Source organism: Oncorhynchus kisutch, linkage group LG28, assembly GCF_002021735.2.
Source record: "Oncorhynchus kisutch isolate 150728-3 linkage group LG28, Okis_V2, whole genome shotgun sequence".
Classification (NCBI taxonomy): Eukaryota; Metazoa; Chordata; class Actinopteri; order Salmoniformes; family Salmonidae; genus Oncorhynchus; species Oncorhynchus kisutch.
This window is the reverse complement of record NC_034201.2, coordinates 16,263,241-16,287,651: the sequence shown is the minus strand read 5'-3', so window position 1 is coordinate 16,287,651 and position 24,411 is coordinate 16,263,241. Positions and strand designations below refer to the sequence as shown.

The 24,411-nt window shown below is 42.4% G+C and overlaps 2 protein-coding genes across 6 annotated transcripts in view; one reads left to right on the top strand and one right to left on the bottom strand.

Annotated features, from left to right (window-relative positions):
• Window positions 1–13,567, bottom strand: part of LOC109872606 (ras-related protein Rab-6A) — a 23,240-nt gene extending 9,673 nt beyond the window's left edge. The window contains exons 1-3 of one of the 5 annotated variants that reach the window (XR_004205984.1): window positions 13,076–13,534; window positions 1,167–1,225; window positions 788–841 (exon numbers count right to left, since the gene is read on the bottom strand). Coding sequence is in view for 4 of the 5 variants with exons in the window: in XM_031808064.1 (XP_031663924.1) it covers window positions 788–841; window positions 1,167–1,225; window positions 13,076–13,145 (183 nt within the window). In the remaining variant the exon portion in view is untranslated. Of the gene's footprint in view, window positions 1–787; window positions 842–1,166; window positions 1,226–13,075 lie in introns of all 5 variants that reach the window. The other 4 variants (XM_031808064.1, XM_031808066.1, XM_031808065.1 and 1 more) reach the window with 4 other exon arrangements.
• Window positions 13,568–14,247: 680 nt separating this feature from the next.
• Window positions 14,248–16,562, top strand: LOC109873248 (39S ribosomal protein L48, mitochondrial). The gene is made up of 8 exons (XM_020464878.2): window positions 14,248–14,660; window positions 14,808–14,860; window positions 14,998–15,029; window positions 15,195–15,283; window positions 15,392–15,561; window positions 15,776–15,878; window positions 15,988–16,077; window positions 16,207–16,562. The coding sequence occupies exons 1-8, from the start codon at window positions 14,640–14,642 to the stop codon at window positions 16,279–16,281; spliced, it is 633 nt and encodes a 210-aa protein (XP_020320467.1). The 5' UTR covers window positions 14,248–14,639; the 3' UTR covers window positions 16,282–16,562.
• Window positions 16,563–24,411: the final 7,849 nt, after the last annotated feature.

Here is a 24,411-nt window from a genome sequence, read left to right as displayed (position 1 = left end):
GAACGAGAGAGAGAGAGAGAGAGAACGAGAGAGAGAGGAGACGAGAGAGAGAGAGAGGAGAGAGCGAGAGAGAGGAGAGACGAGAGAGAACGAGAGAGAGAGAACGAGAGAACGAGAGAGAGAGAGAAGGCTGCATGCATGGAGTGTGCGACCATAGGAGGAATGGTGAGGGCCAGGGGAATCATGGGTACTAGGCCTCATTTCTAAAAAGGTTCTTCTCTCGTTCACGCTAGATATTACATTTCAGCACAAGAATGAACCGAATATGAGCAGATAGGAAAAAGGGAAGAAAAGAATGACCGAGTTTGTATGGAGGAGAGAAAGCTAGCAGGAAGGAAGAGGCAGGATCCAATCCCAGCCCAGGACAGGGCAGCTCTCCGGCTTCTTTTAAGGCGCTAGTGTGTGTGCGTGTGTGTGTGTGTGTGAGAACCTGGGCCAGGACAAAACACAGTTAGAGCAGACAGTCAGGTCACAGGATACCCAGCATCCCCAAAGTCCCAGAAACCACTATTGGCAAAAATGCAGTAAAGACTCAGAGACCTGTGTGATTGAGTGGGGGTGCGTACATACCAATGAATGGGTAAATCTTTACATTTCAAAAAAGAGACATTTTCTAAATCACTATAATGCAATTTAACATTACTCAGCAAAAGTAACACCAGAGTCATGACTAACACATTCACAAAAATATTCTCTCATAATCAGCATAACATCCCAATCAGCACATTACCACTTTATATGACCATTTCAAGAGAGATTGATTTAAAAAGGGGAAAGTAACACTTACTGTTCGGTCTTCGAGGTACATGGTTTTTGACAGGAAATCTATTCCTATTGTGGCCTGGAAACGAGATAGAATGAAAAGAATGAGAACATTTCTGACAATGATGGTAGATTGATAAGGCTTCAGTACTGTAGTTAGACTAAACTAAAATGAAGGAACAAACAGATTGCCTAGTCGAGCCCAGCACTAACAGACCTAATTCAATTGGCTAATCATAAAGACAGACTAGCTGAATCAAGTGTGTTAGTGTTGGTCTGAGCAAAAGTCTGCCCACCCTGTTGCAGGACCAGGACTAAGGTTAGGCATTGAGATCAACGGTGTAGTAAACCTAGCCCTGACTACCATATCCAGACTCAATGGTGTCTGTGTGGTCTAGCCTCACCTGGTAGGTGTTGTCGAAGCTGTCGTACATGAACCTGGTAATCAATGAAGTCTTCCCCACTGAAAAACACAAGACACGAGTTAGGACCAGCATGGCTACATAAGGACACTGAAGTCCGGATCGCTGTCATTTTCCCCAATTTGATGTATTTTTAGGAACCCAGTCTCAACTTACTGTTGTGTTAGAATACACAAGGTACAATTTTGAAAGTTGGTTGTGCATCTGCAGTTTTCCTCTTGATACAAGTCACTTAATATAACATGTGCACAGTATTTGGGAGAGTAGCTCATCTCTCACTTCAGGTCTTATTCGGGATACGCCGTTTACATGCACCTTTGATATCCCGCCTCACGAGTATCCCTGACCATGAATTAACACAATATTCCTCCTTTAAGTATATTGGTTAAAGGAATAGTAAATGAAATATAAACACTGATGGTAGGCCTATAACCACTCACATGTAGAGTAATACAATATAAACACTGATGGTAGGCCTATAACCACTCACATGTAGAGTAATACAATATAAACACTGATGGTAGGCCTATAACCACTCACATGTAGAGTAATACAATATAAACACTGATGGTAGGCCTATAACCACTCACATGTAGAGTAATACAATATAAACACTGATGGTAGGCCTATAACCACTCACATGTAGAGTAATACAATATAAACACTGATGGTAGGCCTATAACCACTCACATGTAGAGTAATACAATATAAACACTGATGGTAGGCCTATAACCACTCACATGTAGAGTAATACAATATAAACACTGATGGTAGGCCTATAACCACTCACATGTAGAGTAATACAATATAAACTCACAGAATTATGCATTTCTATAACCACTCACATGTAGAGTAATACAATATAAACTCACAGAATTATGCATTTCTTGCAGTTAAATTATACAACAAATGTTAGCGGAGAACAAACAGGAGTAGAGAAATATAATTTCTTTCTTTCAACATCTCTTGAGAAAACACATTACACACGCATTATCTTTGACACTTATGCAAGCAGACTGTATTTTAACCACAAAATATGCACTCAAGACTAACCGAAGTCTTAACAGAAATAGGTTTCGTCACTTTCTCAGCTTTTCATTTCCTTAAAACCGGTCAAACTGAAGGCATTTGGACATTTTGCACAGGACCGATCTTTCCACTGTTTTAGAGTTAGTGTTTTCTCCCCGGTCCCTAAATGAAACCGACAACTTTACCGGTGTTACCAAGATGAATAATGCATTCAATCTATTTATGTGAAACATTCTGCTGATCATTACTCTATTTAGTCTTCTGGGCAACAAGTTATGACAGAAGAGAAACTACATGCATCAAACTATAGTTGACAAACAAATGGCCTACCAAATATCAGAAATTATAAGCAGAAACTTGTGTAAATTAGGGTGAAAGTAGCCAGTAATAAATTACAGTAGTCTAAATTATGGAATTATTATGGTGGAACAAAAAAATGGGCAGATAGGCTACTTTATGAAGTGATTTGTTTGACAATCAGATGAAAACATCACAACACCCATGAAATGCTTCACTGAGCCTGTGCAGACCGCAACAGTAAAGGGGATAAGATGTTAACATGCCACAGTATCCCGTCTTAGATCAGCCTATCCCAGGCATCTTATCCAGGTTTCTCATAACCGGGATACAAGCTTCTTCAGGTTATTGTAAACGGGATATGATGTTTATGTGCATCAACTCAAAAACAGAGTACTTAAGCGGGCCCCAGCCTCCAGTGTGCCTCTTTTATTTTGTTAATCACTTTTCTCAGATATCATATTAACATGGCATATGTAATGGCAAAATGTGGAGAATTACAGGAAATTAGCTGTACCTCTGCGCCAAAAAAAAGAAGCTCTGTAAAGCAAACTTATTTGTTTACCTTTTGTCTATAAAATACTTTTTCTGCTAACAGATCCCTCTGTAAGTATGAAATGATAGTGCTGAGTTAATGCGAGTTAATGTGTAGCAGCTAATTGTTTCGCTAACATGCTATGGGTCTGTAGATGGACTGTGGTGAATTAAGCGACAAGAACCATGATAAGTGCTGGGGCCATTTTCGCTTGTTTCTGCTGTTCTCGATTTCAGAGTTTTTAAAATTGTATAGAAATGTAGTGCATGACCCACTCGGGACAAAACTAAAACTCAATCCCTGGCTATGGCCCTGATTAGTCTTGAAGAGTAAATAACACCAGTAGTGCTGTCAGAACAGACACAGTACTACACACCTCACCAGACCAGTGTGGAGTGAGTCATTTCACAGAGAACATAAGACATGTTCTAGCCTGATTTGGTCCTGCAATCCTCCAAACTCAGCAACTCCTCAGACAATTTGCTGAGGTGCACCATCTGTTTTCTGGCCAAAGCCCACAGCTCACCACTACCTTATGACTTGACTCCACCAACCAAGAGGCCTGGAGTAAGAGTCCATGAGGAGCCGTCTGCCAAGTCCGCACTTTAATGGAGAGATCAGTAAAAAATGCCATACAAAATCCTGAAGGGTTTTTGAATTGACTTAAGAAAAAGAAAAAACTCCAAGGAATGCTGGGAGATTCTCAGTGCCGACCCAGGCATAACGTCCTGGCATTTAAACCATACTTGATTTTCAAAATGTTGCATACTATTAAACATCCTATTTTTGCATACTGAGAATGCATTGTGTGTAAATGCATTGTTTCCTACCATTCGTTGATTTTGGTAGCGCATCCCGATATCTAACTGATCAGCTGTTGTCAAAGCCGAAATGAGTATGACATCAGGACATTTAAAAGTATAAAAAATATTTTTGCATACTCAAAAACGGCCAAGTACAGTGAGTGTACAAAAAAAATTATGAACACCTGCTCTTTCCATGATAGACTGACCAGGTGAAAACTATTGATGTCAATTAACCTGGATCTCTGCCACCAACACTCCCTCTCACTGTTTCTCCCTCGCCCTGCACTGGCATGTGACTACACCTCAAGGGAAATTAGGGCGGGATTAAACAGGGAGAAAGAAAATACAAAAATAAAAATAGTAATTTTATTTCATTGCTCCAGCCTACCACAAGTATTCATTTCCAATACAACCTCCCCCTCCCTGTGTATCTCTCCCAACCCCTCTATTATACTACCACTGTTGCTCATGGCTGGTCAGGCCTCAACTCATGGATCCTGAGAAGAGCTCTCCATAACACAGCAGTGTTCAGATTCACAGTGCACACAGGTCTCTAAGCAATCTGTACCATCGATCGAGATATCTACACACACGAATGTGTGCCAGATTTGGGGTCAGAGGGAGCGATCTAGAGGCCTTATGCCTTCTCTCACTCCATTCTCTTCATCACAATGTAGTTGGCATGACATCATCTTACATTACATCTCTTTGTGACCAGACAAATACCAAACTCTTTTCAATAACCCATTCCTCAGACAATATGCCTAATCTCGTTCTGCCTGGTTCTCTCCTGATAGCAAACAGCCAATCAAAATGGGCATCAATGGAAGATAAATACAGACAGACTTGAAGAGGTGACCTCTAAAATATGACAATGAGTGGTCCCATGGCTGCTTTTTTTCTGTGGGCAGAGCAATGAAACTGAAAACTCATCCTTGAATGCAAGAGAATGGAGCGGCTCTCACGCCATTGAGTGTACATAGATGAAAAGCAGGACATGTGACACCAATCCCCAGCATGGGCTAAGTATGGAAGGGAAGATAAGAGTGACATTCTTGTGACAGGAATGCCAGATGGCAAAGGTTCCCAATTACAGTTAAATCATTCTGTGGAGCCACTAACGCTGACCAGTGTATGAAAATGCCATGATTTGACAGAATACCTTGTAGCTGCCAAAGGGAGAAATGGAGGGAGAGGCAGAGAAAACAAAATGGCTGGATTCCCAATCAAGCGGTACAGCTTTCCCCATAGCCCATATTAAAACTAAATCGGTCGCATACACATATTTAAATGTTTTCACAGGTGTAGCGAAATGTTTGTTCCTAGCTGCACTAACATTGCAGTAATATATGTCAATATTTTTATGGGCAGTATATGAATAGTAAAGGTGTGTACAGCAGTAGTTCTATAGAATAGGCCTTGACTAGAATACAGTAGATACAGAGTACAAAACATTAAAAACACCTGCTCTTTCCATGACCGGCTAAGGTGAAAGCTATGATCCCTTATTGGTGTCACTTGTTAAATTCACTTCAATCAGGGTTGAAGGATTTTTAAGCCCTGAGACATGATTGTGTGTGTGCCATTCAGAGGGTGGATGGGCAAGACAAAATATTTAAGTGCCTTTGATCAGGTATGGTAGTATGTGCCAGAAGCACCAGTTTCTGCCAAGAACTGCAACACTGCCGAGTTTCACACTCGACAGTTTCCTGTTTGTATCAAGAATGGTCCACCACCCAAAGGACATCCAGCCAACTTCACACCTGTGGGAAGCATTAGAGTCCACGTTGGCCAGCATCCCTGTGGAACGCTATCAACACCTTGTAGAGTCCATGCCGCGACGAATGGAGGCTGTTCTGAAGGCAAAAGCAACACAATAATGGGAAGGTGTTCTTAATGTTTGGTACATAGTGTACGATGCACATATGGGCATTCGGCTAAGGCGGTTGACTAAAGTTCAGGGCAGGGAACTGGCCAGAGACCGGCTAGTAGTGAATAACAGTCTGATGGCCTGGAGTTGATGTACCAGGCGATGATACAGCTCAACGGGATGCTCTCAATGGTGCATTTGAAGAAGTCCATGAGGGGCTTAGGGACCAAGCAGAATTTCTTCAGCCTCCTTGTGCCTTCCTCAGCACACTATCTGTGGTACTCCCTAAAATTAGAAGGTAGGACTTGACTCATTCCATGCCCCACCTCTACCATTCCTGAGAGGAAAACCATAACCTAGTTTGAGTTCAGGACTGCCCCCTTCCCCATTTTTCTGGGCGGAGGGGTCAGTGCTGCTTGGGAGGAGGGTATGCACTACACAGGGCAGACCAGCTGGGATTGAGAGAGACCCCACCCAAAGACTGAGGGGACTAGACTAGAGGTTGACCGATTAATAGGAATGGACGATTAATTAGGGCCGATTTCAAGTTATAACAATTGGAAATCAGTATTTTTGGGCGCGAATTTGGCAATTTTTATTTAATTATTATTTAATTAACTAGGCATGTCAGTTAAGAACACATTCTTATTTTCAATGACGGCCTAGGAACGGTGGGTTAACTGCCTCGGTTCAGGGGCAAAATGACAGATTTTCACCTTGTCAGCTCGGGGGATCCAATCTTGCAACCTTACAGTTAACAAGTCCAACGCTATAACGACCTGCCTCTCTCTCGTTGCACTCCACAAAGACTGCCTGTTACGCGAATGCAATAAGCAAGTTGCTAGCAATAAACTTCTTATAAAAACAATCATAATCACTAGACATTATCTAGCGTGTCCTGCGTTGCATATAATCTGACTGAGCAGTGGTAGGCAGAAGCAGGCGCTTAAACATTCATTCAAACAGCACTTTCTTTGCGTTTTGCCAGCAGCTCTTCGTTGTGCGTCAAGCATTGCACTGTTTATGGCTTCAAGCCTACCAACTCCCGAGATGAGGCTGGTGTAACCGAAGAGAAATGGATAGCTAGTTAGCGCGCGCTAATAGCGTTTCAAACGTCACTCGCTCTGAGCCTTGGAGTGGTTGTTTCCCTTGCTCTGCATTGGTAACGCTGCTTAGAAGGTGGCTGTTGTCGTTGTGTTCCTGGTTCGAGCCCAGGGAGGAGCGAGGAGAGGGACGGAAGCTATACTGTTACACTGGCAATACTAAAGTGCCTATAAGAACAAAGGTTAATGAAATACAAATGGTATAGAGGGAAATAGTCCTATAATTCCTATAATAACTACAACCTAAAACTTCTTACCTGAGAATATTCAAGACTCATGTTAAAAGGAACCACCAGCTTTCATATGTTCTCATGTTCTGAGCAAGGAACTTGAACTTAAACGATTTCTTACATAGCACATATTGCACTTTTACTTTCTTCTCCAACACTGTTTTTGCATTATTTACACCAAATTTAACATGTTTCATTATTTATTTAAGGCTAAATTTATTTTATTGATGTATTATATTAAGTTAAAATAAGTGTTCATTCAGTATTGTTGTAATTGTCATTATTACAAATAAAAACATTGTAAAAAAAAAATGAATAAAAATGGCCGATTAATCAGAATCGACTTTTCTTTGGTCCTCCAATAATCGATATCGGAGTTGAAAAATCATAATCGGTCGACCTCTGGACTAGACAGCTGACAGAAGAAGGAAAACATGTCTACTTTAGGAGTCAATATGAAGACGACCCACATGTTAGAAGATACTGCTGCAGACAATGACACAGTGAAGACATCCACTGTATGCATGCGTGTGCCCTGACTGCACTGGGGACTTGTTCTACTCAAGCTCAAAGTGTGGTCAGAAAGGGTGCTTTGGCCAATGTGTATTGTAGTCACGCGAGTCAGTAATGTACATATTTATGTCAATTGAAATTTTGGCCTGATATGTCCACTTCAGGTCTCTTCAATGAGAATAGACTAAGATGGTCTGCAGTTAGGAAAGTTAAAAATAACATTAAATTTAGAGGCCCACCACTTCCTAAAAAAAAAAAAACTTATTTGGTCTTTCCTTTAATAAATAGAAACATGCTTACATGTCTGGTAGCAAGAGAGCTGTTTGTTTTTAGCATTCTTTTTACTTACCAGGTAAGTTGTCTAAGAGGTGAGAACACTATCAACAACCTAGGAAAGAGTTTCTGGGGAGATGAGTAGTTCAACAAGCCAATTGGATGCCGGGGATGATTAGGTGGCCAGAGTAATACGATGGCCAGGTTGGAAATTGGGAACCAGTCAATAATCTCATAATTATAGGGAAGGTTAGGCCTAACTTGGGAGGGTCTGGGTTTAGGACTAATGGCGAAAACACCTGAGAAGTAGTCACTTAAATCTAGACCCATTGCCATACGTGTCTGTGGACACAGTAGTACATGGCAGTCAAAAACATATAAGTGTGAAGTCTGTTGTTTGTGTGTTTCCCAGCGGTGAGGGACTTAAACTGACTAGACCTAATGTGTGCACACTCTGATCCAGTGTTCACCTCTCACACCAGTGCAGAAATCCCTGCTTACATAAATAGCTGCGAGGGGTCAGAGGTCAGGCGTCATTCCTCTGGGGCGGAACACAAAATAAATCACAGCAGTATATTATCCACATTACTCCTCCCTTCCCCCAGTCTCAACAGAAACACATCACACACACACACACGTTTGTCAGCAGCACAAACACAACACAAACCTCATTGAAATGTAGCATGGGTTCTGGTTAGAGGGGATGTTTGTTGCTGACAGTGGTATATAGGATAAACTATTTTATAGCCTTGCCTACAATGAAAGAAACCGATTGACTTCTAGCCCACCTCCATACTAGAGGTCGACCGATTATGATTTTTCAACGCCGATACCGATTATTGGAGGACCAATAAAAGCCGATATCGATTAAAATCGGACAAAACATTTTTGGGGGAATAATGACAATTACAACAATACTGAATTAACACTTATTTTAAACTTGATGTTCTGAAAGAGCTGCAAAACCTGGACCCATACAAATCAGCTGGGCTTGACAATCTGGACCCTCTATTTCTGAAACTGTCCGCCGCCATTGTCGCAACCCCGATTACCAGCCTGTTCAACCTCTCCTTCGTATCATCAGAGATCCCCAAGGATTGGAAAGATGCCGCAGTCATCCCCCTCTTCAAAAGGGGGAGACACCCTGGACACAAATTGTTACAGACCTATATCCATCCTGCCCTGCCTATCTAAGGTCTTTGAAAGCCAAGTCAACAAACAGATCACTGACCATCTCGATTCCCACCGTACCTTCTCCGCTGTGCAATCCGGTTTCCGAGCCGGTCACGGGTGCACCTCAGCCACGCTCAAGGTACTAAACGATATCATAACCGCCATCGATAAAAAAGACAATACTGTGCAATCGTCTTCATCGACCTGGCCAAGGCTTTCGACTCTGTCAATCACCATATTCTTATCGGCAGACTCAGTAACCTCGATTTTTCTAATGACTGCCTTGCCTGGTTCACCAACTACTTTGCAGACAGAGTTCAGTGTGTCAAATCGGAGGGCATGTTATCTGGTCCTCTGGCAGTCTCTATGGGTGTACCACAGAGTTAAATTCTCGGGCCGACTCTTTTCTCTATATATATCAATGATGTTGCTCTTGCTGCGGGCGATTCCCTGATCCACCTCTATGCAGACGACACCATTCTGTATACTTCTGGCCCTTCCTTGGACACTGTGCTATCTAACCTCCAAACAAGCTTCAATGCTATACAACACTCTTCCGTGGCCTCCACCTGCTCTTAAACGCTAGTAAAACCAAATGCATGCTTTTCAACCGTTCGCTGCCTGCACCCGCACGCCCGACTTGCATCACCACCCTGGATGGTTCCGACCTAGAATATGTGGACATCTATAAGTACCTAGGTGTCTAGCTAGACTGCAAACTCTCCTTCCAGACTCAAATCAAACATCTCCAATCCAAAATCAACTCTAGAGTCGGCTTTCTACTTCGCAACAAAGCCTCCTTCACTCACGCCTCCAAACTTACCCTAGTAAAACTGACTATCCTACCAATCCTAGACTTCGGCGATGTCATCTACAAAATAGCTTCCAACACTCTACTCAGCAAACTGGATGCAGTTTATCACAGTGCCATCCGTTTTGTTACTAAAGAACCTTAACACCCACCACTGCGACCTGTATGCTCTAGTCGGCTGGCCCGCACTACATGTTCGTCGCTAGACCCACTGGCTCCAGGTCATCTACAAGTCTATGCTAGGTACAGCTCCGCCTTATCTCAGTTCACGACGGCAAAACCAACCCGTAGCACGCGCTCCAGCAGGTGTACCTCACTGTTCATCCCTAAAGCCAAAATCTCATGTGGCCGCTTTTCCTTCCAGTTCTCTGCTGCCTGCGACTGGAACGAATTGCAAAAATCTCTGAAGTTGGAGACTTTTATCTCCCTCACCAACTTTAAACATCTGCTATCTGAGCAGCTAACCGATCGCTGCAGCTGTACATAGTCCATCGGTATATAGCCCACCCAATTGACCTACCTCAGCCCCATACGGTTTTTATATTATTTACTTTTTTAGCTCTTTTGCACACCAGTATCTCTACCTGCACATGTTCATCTGATCATTTATCACTCCAGTGTTAATCTGCTAAATTATAATTATTCACTCCTATGGCCTATTTATTGCCTACCTCCTCATGCCTTTTGCACACAATGTACACTGCTCAAAAAAATAAAGGGAACACTTAAACACAACACTCCAAGTCAATCACACTTCTGTGAAATCAAACTGTCCACTTAGGAAGGAACACTGACAATAAATTGCACATGCGGTTGTGCAAATGGAATAGAAAACAGGTGGAAATTATAGGCAATTAGCAAGACACCCCCAATAAAGGAGTGGTTCTGCAGGTGATAACCACAGACCACTTCTCAGTTCCTATGCTTCCTGGCTGATGTTTTGGTCACTTTTGAATGCTGGCGGTGCTTTCACTCTAGTGGTAGCATGAGACGGAGTCTACAACCCACACAAGTGGCTCAGGTAGTGCAGCTCATCCAGGATGGCACATCAATGCGAGCTGTGGCAAGAAGGTTTGCTGTGTCTGTCAGCGTAGTGTCCAGAGCATGGAGGCGCTACCAGGAGACAGGCCAGTACATCAGGAGACGTGGAGTAGGCCGTAGGAGGGCAACAACCCAGCAACAACCCAACCCGCCTTTGTGCAAGGAGGAGCACTGCCAGAGCCCTGCAAAATTACCTCCAGCAGGCCACAAATGTGCATGTGTCTGCTCAAACGGTCAGAAACAGACTCGATGAGGGTGGTATGAGGGCCCGACGTCCACAGGTGGGGGTTGTGCTTACAGCCCAACACCATGCAGGATGTTTTTCATTTTCCAGAGAACATCAAGATTGGCAAATTCGCCACTGGCGCCCTGTGCTCTTCACAGATGAAAGCAGGTTCACACTGAGCACGTGACAGACGTGACAGTCTGGAGACGCCGTGGAGAACGTTCTGCTGCCTGCAACATCCTCCAGCATGACCGGTTTGGCGGTGGGTCAGTCATGGTGTGGGGTGGCATTTCTTTGGGGGGGCCGCACAGCCCTCCATGTGCTCGCCAGAGGTAGCCTGAATGCCATTAGGTACCGAGATGAGATCCTCAGACCCCTTGTGAGACCATATGCTGGTGCGGTTGGCCCTGGGTTCCTCCTAATGCAAGACAATGCTAGACCTCATGTGGCTGGAGTGTGTCAGCAGTTCCTGCAAGAGGAAGGCATTGATGCTATGGACTGGCCCGCCCGTTCCCCAGACCTGAATCCAATTGAGCACATCTGGGACATCATGTCTCGCTCCATCCACCAACGCCACGTTGAAGCACAGACTGTCCAGGAGTTGGCGGATGCTTTAGTCCAGGTCTGGGAGGAGATCCCTCAGGAGACCATCCGCCACCTCAGCAGGAGCATGCCCAGGCGTTGTAGGGAGGTCATGCTATTTTTGTGTTCCCTTTATTTTTTTGAGCAGTGTAGATAATTTTTTCCCCCTACTATGTTATTGACTTGTTTATTGTTTATTCCATGTGTAACTCTGTGTTGTTTGTTCACACTGCTATGCTTTATCTTGGCCAGGTCGCAGTTGCAAATGAGAACTTGTTCTCAACTAGCCTACCTGGTTAACTAAAGGTTAAATAAAATATATATTCGTCGCCAAACCCACTGGCTCCAGGTCATCGACAAGTCCTTGCTAGGTAAAGCCCTGCCTTATCTCAGCTCACTGGTCACCATAGCAGCACCCACCCGTAGCACGCACTCCAGCAGGTATATCGCACTGGTCACCCCCAAAGCCAATTCCTCCTTTGGCCGCCTCTCCTTCCAGTTCTCTGAGGCCAATGACTGGAACGAACTGCAAAAATCACTGAAGCTGGAGACTCATATATCCCTGACTAGGTTTAGGCACAAGCTGTCAGAGCAGCTCACAGATCACTGCACCTGTACATAACCCATCCGTAAACAGCCCATCCAACTACCTCATCCCCATACTGCATTTATTTATCTGACTCATTTGCACCCCAGTATCTCTACTTGCACATTCATCTTCTGCACATCGATCACTTGTGTTTAATTGATATATTGTAATGACTTCGATACTGTATATAGACTTTTCTACTGTATGTTTGTTTATTCCATGTGTACCTGTGTTGTGTGGAACTGCTTTGCTTTATCTTGGCCAGGTCGCAGTTTAAAATGAGAACTTGTTCTCAACTAGCCTACCTGGTTAAATAAAGGTGAAATAAAAAACATATACAGTAGTATGTAGCAGCTGGCTAACTAGTTAACGTTAATGATTTTAGTTAACGTCGTTACAACCCGACTACTGACCTGACTGATTGGGTGAACTAGAAACAACTCTCCCAACAGCTTGTTAACTAGCTCGGCTAGTAAGTTTATAATTCTAAAAAAAAGAAATAATAGTTAACCTTAATGGTTAGCAGCTTTACCTGGCTAACTAACGTTTGCCAGCTAACGGTAGCTAGCAACAAAGTAGCTAACGTTAAAACACTTGATATCACGGATAGGTTCAATATCACTGATCAACGGGTGTTATTTAGATCATTTAAATCGCCATGGTCTCTATATCAGTTGGTGGATATCGATTAAATTAAGGGACTCGCCCTTGATGATTGATGGCATTTGCTAGCCAGTTAATAGCTAAATTGGCACGCTGATGACCACATAAAACGCGTTAGTCGTTACCCCACACAGGTCAGTGTTCACTTACCGCTCTGTTCGCCAAGAAAGACCAATTTAAATTTCCTTAGAGGGTTTCCGAAGTCTCCTGCCGCGGACATGACTGCAATGTTGTTAGGCAGGCAAAGGCAAGTTGTAGACTGTGGCCCACAGTGTGGGGATAAAAAACACACTACCCCTTACTTTAGTGAGCTAGCTAAATCCCTACTAGCTAGCCAGCCCAGTTGACAAGTTCAGGGGGTTGTGCCGTAAGAACTAACTAGCTAACAGCAATAGCAGCAATGCTTCTAAACTGCAATTTCTTGGCTTGACTGGCAAACGGTGAGTTTCTAGCTAAATAACTAGCTAGTAGATACTGGCTTCTTGAACACTCAGCTGACTTGTTTGTGACTCGCTGACTAACTAACTACCTCAGCACTCCATCGCTGCTAGCTAGTTGTTTCAGAGGATGTTTGTCACGACCTAATGTGTTCGTCGACTGGCACAAGGCTCCACCAATCCGAAGCGACTGTGGCATTCCGATGCAGTGGCGTAAATTACGGGTGTGTTCGCAAATTCACTCTGGAGTGCCATGTTAGACTGTGCCGTTCATAAATTCAGAGCGTTTCGCACTCGGGGCCATCAAGCTCTGGCCGAGCAGTAGGGTTAATCCGAGTGTTATGACCTACCAACGATAGTCAAGCACCCAAACTATTGGCTAAAGTTGGCTAGCTTGCTAGATACGTCCAGACACAAACGAGAAAACACCTCACACTGACCATTTTACTCGTCCTACTAGCAGAGCTGGTTAGGCTGTTGTCATGTGTTTTAGAGCGTTGTTGACTGTAACTATGCTGCTGCCAACAATTTAATTACGTTTACTGACACCGGTCATATTCAACGGGTGTTATTCTGCGCTCTGGCACACTCAAACGAGAGTGCTCTGAAATTGGAGTAGATAGCCAGAGTGAATTTACGAACGCACCCATTTGGTGATCCTGCCACATAAACTTTCCAATATATATCCGTCAATAATATAGTAGCTATTTCATAATGGGGATCAGTGTCTAAATGTTTTGCTTTAGTTCTCACGTCCTGAGGTGAACGATTGGTGGAATTTGCATATTTCATGAAATTCCATGTAAATTGTTATGGGAACGAAGTTTTTGCATGGTAATGCAATGTAACTACACATCCGAACATAATATGTCAGATGAAAGGGGAGTTGATGCAGGTTGCTTGACGAGGACGCCACGTTTCCAGGGCCAGCATCGGACTTTGAACGCAATGCCGTCTTTATTTTCTTTCACAATGACATTGTGCTGTGAGCAATAATTACATATTATACACTTATTTGGCTGCACCCAATACCCTCATACTCGTCTAGGTTTCTCTTTGATGCGTATATTAAATACAATTTAAAGCAAACACATTTGAAAGCGGAAATAAGATATTGTCCTTGTTCCATAGCACATTTTAGTCAGATGGACCAACCGGAAGCCTTCTTCTCAGAACCTCTTGTGTACATGTGCAACAACTAGCTTCTGCAAAATTGTGAATCTAATATAATTTCGAGATTTGTTGTGAAGTGATTACTTCATCTTAAATTTGAAGCAATGAATCCTGTCATTCGCAAGGTAGTGTGTCTTCTACTCATAAATGGCGTTTGTCACGTTTTTGTTGATGTAACGTTAGCTAGCTGGCTAGCAAGAAGGAAGGTCAAACATGTCAGCATATCAAAACACTTGTATATGATAGATTGTTTATCTTCTATCCCGTTACAGGCTTCCTTCGCACTTCATTCACGTGTGTTGGATCAAGCAGGATTGTTATTCCGGTAAATGAGTTAAAAGCATATAGGCAGCCAATTGCTGGTTGCTACAGGACACAATAATTACCACATCAAGTTTCATTCGATGAGGTGTTAGCTAGCGACATTTCAACGTGTCTAATGTTTCTGATGTTTATTTTAAGGGCATCAGTATCAGTGCAACATCCGATTCAGGGTAAGTCCTCCCACCAATAACAATAGTTAGTTACTGTTGTGTATCAATTTAGACTTTCTAGTTAAGTCTTAGGAAGTGACTATATCCTGAAAGTTATATTGCCACTTATATAATTACCTAAGTGTATGTAAGCCATCTGTTTGGCTGGATAACTGTTTTCTGCAGGGAGTCTGGCTTTTTCCAATGAGCGACAATACAGGACCATGCCTACTCATGGGATTGGCAAATATAAGCACCTGTTACCCAAAGAAGCGGTAGGTCTGCCCTTAGTAGATCACTTAATTATACTCTCTAATACTGAAGCCACCAGCTTACACCGTTAGCATATCTACTTGCTTATAGAACATTTATTGTGCCTTCAGCCAAAGAAAAAGAAAGAGAGACAGCAGATGAAGCAGATCAAAACTGCAACAGATGCAGAGTACGGGACTCTGAATGTGAAAGTGTCTGGGTATGACATGATCCTAGTGGAGCACTACTCCCAGTACATCCACAATCTCTGCAACCGCCTAGGTGTCAAAGTGGCTGAGAGGTGAGAGGTAGACTTTAAGACACTGTGTTCCTGGCCTCACTCAAAGATTTGATGGCCCAAATATGCATGTCTCTGCCGCAGAGTTCATAATGATTCAATAGGAGGCACACATTTGGCCCTCTTTTGTAGCATGGGATTACATCATCCAATGTCTTTGAATCATTGGTTAACTAACTAACCTTAAAGGGATGAACTAACACTATTCTCCTCTCAGCTATGCATTGCCCACTAAAAGCACGGAAGTCATGGTCATGCCAGAGCAAGGGACCAAGATGTATGTAGATGCCATCCTCAAGACCCATGAGCGAATTGTTCAGGTAATGGAGTGTTTTTAGTGATGATAATTTGTTCTCTGAACTTTTGGCAGTTGCACTGACAAACAGCTTTTCACTCTAGAGAGAGCATTGATAAGTGTTTTGTTTACAGCTCAGCCAACTAAACGCCACATTATGCCCCACCTTTATGGAGGTCCTGTTAAAGAATCAGCCAGAGGGGATTCAACTCTCTGTAAAGCTGGTGAGCATATGACATCTATGTTCTTGACATCTGCATGACTTTTCTTTTGCACAAGGATCATATCTACAGTATGTACACTTTTTTGTTGTTATTGTTCAGTGACATAACACTTGCTTGTCTGTTTCCCAGCACACAGAGGCAGATTACCAAGCCCGTTTCAAGGCGCGTCCAGAGCTAGAGGGACTGATGGCACAGATGACCTAGTGAGAGGAAAAACACAGTCCACCCCACCCTTTTACCTCAACTGTCATCATACTTTTTCTGACCTCTACTTTGTCACATTTGAAGCAGTGGATGCCTATGCGTCTTTTTTTCCTCACAATAGTGTTGTTTTTTGTAATCATGACGTGTACATATTGTAAATGAATTGTGGGTGAATGTAGGACATTGTCAAAAAGCTGAAGAGCATACGCACATCCAGGTTCTTTTTGCAGGTGCTGGAGTTGTAGGTTAATTGATGAGAAATAAAAACACTGCACACTGCTGCTCATGCTCCCAGGTGATTTTATCATAACAGTGTTAGGCATCCATATCCCAGGGGATTTTATTATAGCAGCATTAGGCATCCATATCCCAGGGGATTTTATTATAACAGCGTTAGGCATCCATATCCCAGGTGATTTTATCATAACAGTGTTAGGCATCCATATCCCAGGTGATTTTATCATAACAGCGTTAGGCATCCATATCCCAGGTGATTTTATCATAACAGTGTTAGGCATCCATATCCCAGGTGATTTTATCATAACAGTGTTAGGCATCCATATCCCAGGTGATTTTATCATAGCAGCATTAGGCATCCATATCCCAGGTGGGGCTGGAAGGTTCTATACACTACCAGTCAAAGTTGACACGCCTACTCATCAGGGTGTTTCTTTCTTTTTACTGTTTTACTACTTTGTAGAATAATAGTTAAGACATCAAAACTGAAATAACACATGGAATCAAGTAGTAACCAAAAAAAGTGTTAAACAAATCAAAATATATTTGAGATTCTTCAAAGTAGCCACCCTTTGTCTTGATGACAGCCTTGAGAGCTTTGCACACTCTTGGCATCTCTCAACCAGCTTCACCTGGAATGCTTTTCCAACGGTCTTGAAGGAGTTCCCACATGTTGAGCACTTGTTGGCTGCTTTTCCTTCACTCTGTGGTCCAAATCATCTCAAGTCATACATATTTTTTAAACGTCTTTAACTTTATTTATTTCTAATCCTACCACCCCTCTAATTTGAGTAAATTAGTGAACAACAATGCTTAGGCCTCTACTTCCAGCTTATACATACTATATACATTTAATGGACACAGTCTTTTTGACAATAGTTCTATTTTGTTTGTTTTTACTACTGTTCTTCCTCTACCCTCAACCTCTCCCATCTATTTCTGATGTCCATGTTCTATTTGCCATATCTTTCAAACGGCTCTTTCACAAAAGTTGTTAACCTATATACGTTTTACGGACACAGTCCTCCCATCTCTCTCTTAACACCATCCATAATGGATTTATATTTGCCATATATGTTTCAACTGTGCTGTGATGTTTCACAAAAGTTCTGAACCTTTCTATTCTCATTGTTTGTACAGATTGTAAATTGAAAATATTTATTTGCTAAAAGTATTATTATATTATTGATTGTTGATTGTTTGACTATGACTTTTCAGATCACCCAGTAGTGCTATCTGCAGGGTTAGCTCCAGGTAAATATTGCAATTCTTCAGCCATTCCTGGACCTGTGAACAAAAACATATGGACAGTACCGAAACAAATGATCTAATGATTCTGTCTCTTTGTCACGTTCTGACCTTAGTTTTTTTTGTTATGTCTTTGTTTTAGGTTGGTCAGGGCGTGAGTTGGGGTGGGTTGTCTATGTTCGTTTTTCTATGTTGTGTTTTGTGTTTGGCCTGGTATGGTTCGCAATCAGAGGCAGGTGTCGTTAGTTGTCTCTGATTGAGAATCATACTTAGGTAGCCTTTTCCCACCTGTTTGGTGTGGGTGACTGTTTCCTGTGTTGTTGTTTGGCACTATTCAGGACTGTTTTGGTTTTCGGTTCCATTCACTTTGTTATTTTTGTATTGAGTCGTGTTCAGTTATTATGAAAGTATCATGGACACTTACCACGCTGCGTATTGGTCCGATCCTTGCTACTCCTCGGAAGAGGAAAGCCGTTACGCTCTTTGCAGCTAAATCTGCAGAGCTGGGAAGGTTGTATCCCCCCACATACAGTGCCTTGCGAAAGTATTCGGCCCCCTTGAACTTTGCGACCTTTTGCCACATTTCAGGCTTCAAACATAAAGATATAAAATTGTATTTTTTTGTGAAGAATCAACAACAAGTGGGACACAATCATGAAGTGGAACGACATTTATTGGATATTTCAAACTTTTTTAACAAATCAAAATTATTCAGCCCCTTTACTTTCAGTGCAGCAAACTCTCTCCAGAAGTTCAGTGAGGATCTCTGAATGATCCAATGTTGACCTAAATGACTAATGATGATAAATACAATCCACCTGTGGATTGGTTCATTTGGAAGACCCATTTGCGACTTCCTGACTGATGTCTTGAGATGTTGCTTCAATATATCCACATAATTTTCTTTCCTCGTGATGCCATCTATTTTGTGAAGTGCACTAGTCCCTCCTGCAGCAAAGCACCCCCACAACATGATGCTGCCACCCACGAGCTTCACGGTTGGGATGTTGTTCTTTGGCTTGCAAGCCTCCCCCTTTCTCCTCCAAGCATAATGATGGTCATTATGGGCAAACAGTTCTATTTTTGTTTCCAGAGGATATTTCTCCAAAATGTACGATCTTTGTCCCCATGTGCAGTTGCAAACCGTAGTCTGGCTTTTTTATGGCGGTTTTGGAGCCGTTACTACTTCCTTGCTGAGAGGCCTTTCAGGTTATGTCGATATAGGACTAGTTTTACTGTGGATATAGATACTTTTTCATGTTTCCTCCAACCTCTTCACAAGGTCCTTTGCTGTTCTGTGATTGATTTGCACTTTAGCACCAAATTATGTTAATCTCTACGAGACAGAACGCCTCTCCTTCCTGAGCGGTATGACGGCTGCGTGGTCCCATGGTGTTTATACTTGCATACTATTGTTTGTACAGATGAACGTGGTACCTCCAAGCGTTTGGAAATTGATCCCAAGGATGAACCAGGCTTGTGGAGGTCTACAATTATTTTTTTGATGTCTTGGCTGATTTCTTTTGATTTTCCCATGATGTCAAGCAAAGAGGCACTGCATTTGAAGGTAGGCCTTGAAATACATCCACAGGTACACCTCCAATTGACTCAAATGATGTCAATTAGCCTAATAGAAGCTTCTTAAGCCATGACATCATTTTCTGGAATTTTCCAAGCTGATTAAAGGCACAGTCAACTTAGTGTATGTAAACTTCTGACTCACTGGAATTGTGATACACAGTGAATTATAAGTGAAATAATCTGTCTGTAAACAATTGTTGGAAAAATGATCTGTGTCACGTACAAAGTAGATGTCCTAACCGACTTGCCAAAACTATAGTTTGGTCACAAGAAATGTGTGGAGTGGTTGATAAACAAATTTTAATGACTCCAACCTAAGTGTATATAAACTCCAGTTGTACTTTATCAAAAGCCTTTTCAAAGACGGCTATGAATAGCAGGCTTGTTTTCCCAGATTTTTCATTGTGTTCTATTGTTTCCAGTACTTACCTTATATTATCTCCAATGTATCGTCCATGTAAAAAACCTGTCTGATTAGAATGAATAATGTCCGACAATACCTTTTTTTTTTAAATTCTATGCGCTATACATTTTGCTAGAATTTGAATATTAACACTGAAGTTTAAGGGGCCTCCAATTTGTTTTATGGACTATATCTTTATATTTTCCACTTATATCCTGTTTCAGTAATAATGAAATCAGACCTTCTTGTTGAGTGTCTGATAATCTACCATTTACATAGGAGTGGTTAACATGCTAATGATGGTCCTATTAGTATATCAAAAAAGGTTTGGTTTACCTCAACTAGTCATCCAGCCTTGGGGTTTTCCCAGACTTAAAGGCTTTATTGTCTAGGGCTGTAAACTTTAGTGATGTCAGCCAATTACAATTTTCGTATTTTTATTTGTATTTTATTAGGATCGCCATTAGCTGTGGCGATTGCAGCAGCTACTCATCCTGGGGTCCACACAAAACATTACATAATACAGAACATTAATAGACAAGAACAGCTCAGGGACAGAACTGCATACATGTAAAACGTGTAAGGGGTGTGTGTGTGTGAATGCTGTATGTTAATTCCATCAATCAAATGTGGATGTCAAAAGTGCTCATACAGAAACCCAGCCTAAAACCCCAAACCGCAAGCAATGCAGATGTAGAAGCGCTGTGGCTAGGACAAACTCCCTAGAAAGGCAGAAACCTAGAGAGGAACCATGCTCTGAGGGGTTGCCAGTCCTCTTCTGGCTGTGCCGGGTGGAGATTATCAGAGTACATGGCTATTGAGTCCAGATCGTTCTTCAAGATGTTCATAGATAACCAGCAGGGTCAAATAATGATCACAGTGGTTGTAGAGGGTGCAACAGGTCAGCACCTCAGAAGTAAATGTCAGTTGGCTTTACATAGCCAAGCATTCAGAGGTCGAGACAACAGGTGATGGGAGAGAGACCAGATACAGCAGGTCCGAGACAAGATAGGACATCCGGTGAACAGGTCAGGGTTCCATAGCTTTAGACAGAACAGTTGAAACTGGAGTAGTAGCACAACCAGGTGGACTGGGGACAGCCAGTAGTCATCAGGCCAGGTAGTCCTGGAGCATGGTCCTAGGGCTTTGGTCCTCCAGGAGAGAGGGAGAGAGGATACTTAGGTTCACATAGGACACTAGAAAAGACAGGAGAATTTCACCAGATAGGACAGACTGACCCTAGCCCCCCCCGACACACAGACTTGCAGCATACTGGAGGCTGAGACTGGGGGGGCACTGTGACCCAGTCCGACGATACCCCCGGACAGGGCCAACCAGGCAGGATATAACTCCACCCACTTTGCAAAATCACAGCCCCCACACCACTAGAGGGATATCAACAGACCACCAACTTACTACCCTGAGACAAGGCTGAGTATAGCCCACAAACGTCTCCATCACTGCATGAGCCCGAGGGTGCGCAAGACCGGACAGAAAGATCACGTCAGTGACTCAACTCACTAAAGTCGAGTATAGCACAAAAAACCTGGCACAACCCGACACAACCCTCATAGGTACTGCATGGAAGAGAACTAGTAAGCCAGCCCCCGTAATTGGGTCAGAGGCAGAGAATCCCATTGGAGTGAGGGGAGCCGGCCAGGCAGAGACAGCAAGGGCAGTTTGTCATTCCAGTGCCTTGCCATTCACCTTCGCACCCCTAGGCCAAACTACACTCAATCGTAGGACCTACTGAAGAGATGTCTTCAGTAAAGTACTGAGTAAAGTATAGTACCGAGTCTGCGTCTCTCACGTGGATAGGTAGACCATTCTACAAAGATTTTGCTCTATAGGAGAATGCCCTGCTTCCAGCTGTTTGCTTAGGCCTCCTTATTGTATTTAGAATGTATATGTCTTGTGACCGTAGCGTACGTATGTACCACAGGACCAAATCGGAGAGAAAGGTAGGAGCAAGTCCATGTCATTCATGGCCCTAGCCTTAACAGGAAGCCAGTGTAGAGAGGCTAGCACTGGAGTAGTATGATCAAATGTTTGGGTTATAGTCAAGATTCTAGCAGCCGTATTTAGCACTAACTGAAGTTTATTTAGTGCTTTATCTGGGTACCCTGAGAGTAGAGCATTACAGTAGTCTAATCTTATCATGCCCGCTGGTGCCAGACGGCCATTATTACACACACCTGTCACCATCGTTACGCGCATCAGCGCTTCATGGGACTCACCTGGACCCCATCACGTCTTTGATTTCCTCCCGTACATATGTCACTTCCTCAGTTTCTTACCCGTGTCTGCATTCATGTTGTTTTGTTTCCCCTGTCCAGATGCTGTCCTTGTTTTATTTCATGTCCGTTATTTATTCAATATTTACTCCCTGTACTTGCTTCTCGTCTCCCAGTGTCTGTCCTCAAAAATCTAGAAGTGACGAAAGCATGGATTAGCTTTTCAGAATTTTTTTGGGGCAAAAACGTTTTTCTCCATTTCTGCAACGTTACAAAGATGAAAAAAAGCTGCCGTGGAAATATTATTGTTATATTTGTCAAAAGAGAGATCAGGGTCCAGAGTAATGCTGAGGTCCTTCAGTTATATTTGAGACGACTGTACAACCATCAAGATGACTTGTCAGATCAAACAGCAGATCTCTTTGTTTATTGGGACATAGAACTAGCATATCTGTTTTGTCTGAGTTTAAAAGTAAATAATTTGCTGCCACTTCCTTATGTCTGAAACACAGGTTCATCAACATGTCTGCATAACAGTGAAAGTTGACATTGTGTTTCTGAATGACATCACCAAGAGGTAGAATATATAGTGAAAACAATAGTGGTCCTAAAACTGAATTTTGAGGAACACTGAAACGTACAATTGATTTGTCAGAGGACAAACCATCCACAGAGACAAACTGATATCTTTCAGACAGATAATATCTAAACCAGGCAAGAACTTGTCCATGAAGACCAATTAGGGGTTCCAATCTCTCCAAGAGAATGTGGTAATCAATAATGTCAAAAGCGACACTAAGGCCTAGGAGCATAAGGACAGATGCAGAGCCTTTGTCTGATACCATTAAAAGGTCATTTATCACCCTCAGTCCTATGATGGGGTCTAAAACCAAACTGGGGCGTTTCGTATACATTTTTTGTCTCCAGGAAGGCAGTGAGATGCTGCACAACAGCTTTTTCTGAAAATGTTGAGAGGAATGGGAGATTCGATATAGGCCAATAGTTTTTTACATTTTTCGGGTCAAGATTTGGCCATTTATTATGTTCAACATAGGAGGGTCAAACACAGGAAGTAACTCTTTCAGTAGTTGGAATAGGGTCCATTAGGCAGCTGTAAGGTTTATAAGGTTTGAAGTACCCACTGAATTATTTTAAGAGTAAATCTAGACTAGCCTACTAAGGGGTCTATTCAATCCACATCGCGCAAATACAGCTTTACAGCGTGATTGAAATTTAAAGGCACTGATCCTGCTCAGTGAAGACTGCATTCGCAGTAAATGCTGCATGATGTCAGCTCAATCGGAAATTACCTTTAACAGCATAAATCAAGCACTGTTATTTTTTTATTTAACCTGGCCAAAGCCAGACCAATTGTGCACCCCCCTATGGGCCTCCCAAGCACGGCTGGTTGGGATACAGCCTGGAATCAAACTAGACTCTGTAGTGACCCCTCTAACACTGAGGTGCAGTACCTTAGACCACTGTGCCACTTGGGAGCCCAAAATAAAATCGATTTTGAGTTCATCACAGATTTCACCATTAGATTTTGCCTGGTGTGTGGGGGCGTTTGCCTTTCTGACGTAGTTGCTCAACAATAAGTACGTCTCTCTCACACACACACACACACAGAAAAAAGTAGGAACAACCTGATATTATTCTACCTCAATGTCTTATGGAGCTGTTTATTGCCCAGACAATTGACAATAGTGACATACCACTACCACGATGCATATCAATACTGAACCTTTGCATGCAGTCATTGTTTAAAATCTTCTTTTATCCTGCGTAATTCTCACTCTTACTAGTAATAGGTTTTCATACAGAGAATGTATAACACGTAACTACCACTAAATGACCACAGGGTGGCACTCTCTGAACACAGAAATAATGGTTAGAAGCAACGCCCATCAGGAGCAGGGGGAATCTGTTCAAGAAGTGCACACTGAATTAGGAGCATGGTTAGGGAGTAACAGATTACATGTAAACCATTACAAAAACGGTAACTGTAATCTGTTACATTACCAGCTAAAATATTATAATCAGATACTTTTGAAAAACTAGATGATTTCTTTGAGGATAACTTTTAAATTCACAAAGTATGTGTTCGAAAAAAATCTTTGACACTTTTCTGTTTCCTCAATGACATTCAAATTAGCATTGACAAACGCGAGTCTGACCACAAATTAGAGACCACTATGATGACACATCAAATGTGTTTGATGGATTGCGGGAAAAGAGCAGGAATGGGGTTTTGTAGGCTACAGTCCAAGCTATATTTTCCAATGGTGCGACTGCTGTCGGCATCAATAGATTATCCAACTTGAATAAAGGCTTGGAGGTAAGGATGACAGCAGTGGTATAGTCTACGGCGATATGGATATTATATTATTATTATTATTATTATTATTATTGATATCTACATAGCGC

Bases quoted from the DNA above. Each gene is read 5' to 3' on its own strand.
- LOC109873248 (XM_020464878.2), top strand. From the start codon at position 14,640: ATGAATCCTGTCATTCGCAAG. The intron at 14,861-14,997 runs GTAAATGAGTTA...GTTTATTTTAAG, and splicing joins CAAGCAGGATTGTTATTCCG to GGCATCAGTATCAGTGCAAC. The intron at 15,030-15,194 runs GTAAGTCCTCCC...TGTTTTCTGCAG, and splicing joins AGTGCAACATCCGATTCAGG to GGAGTCTGGCTTTTTCCAAT.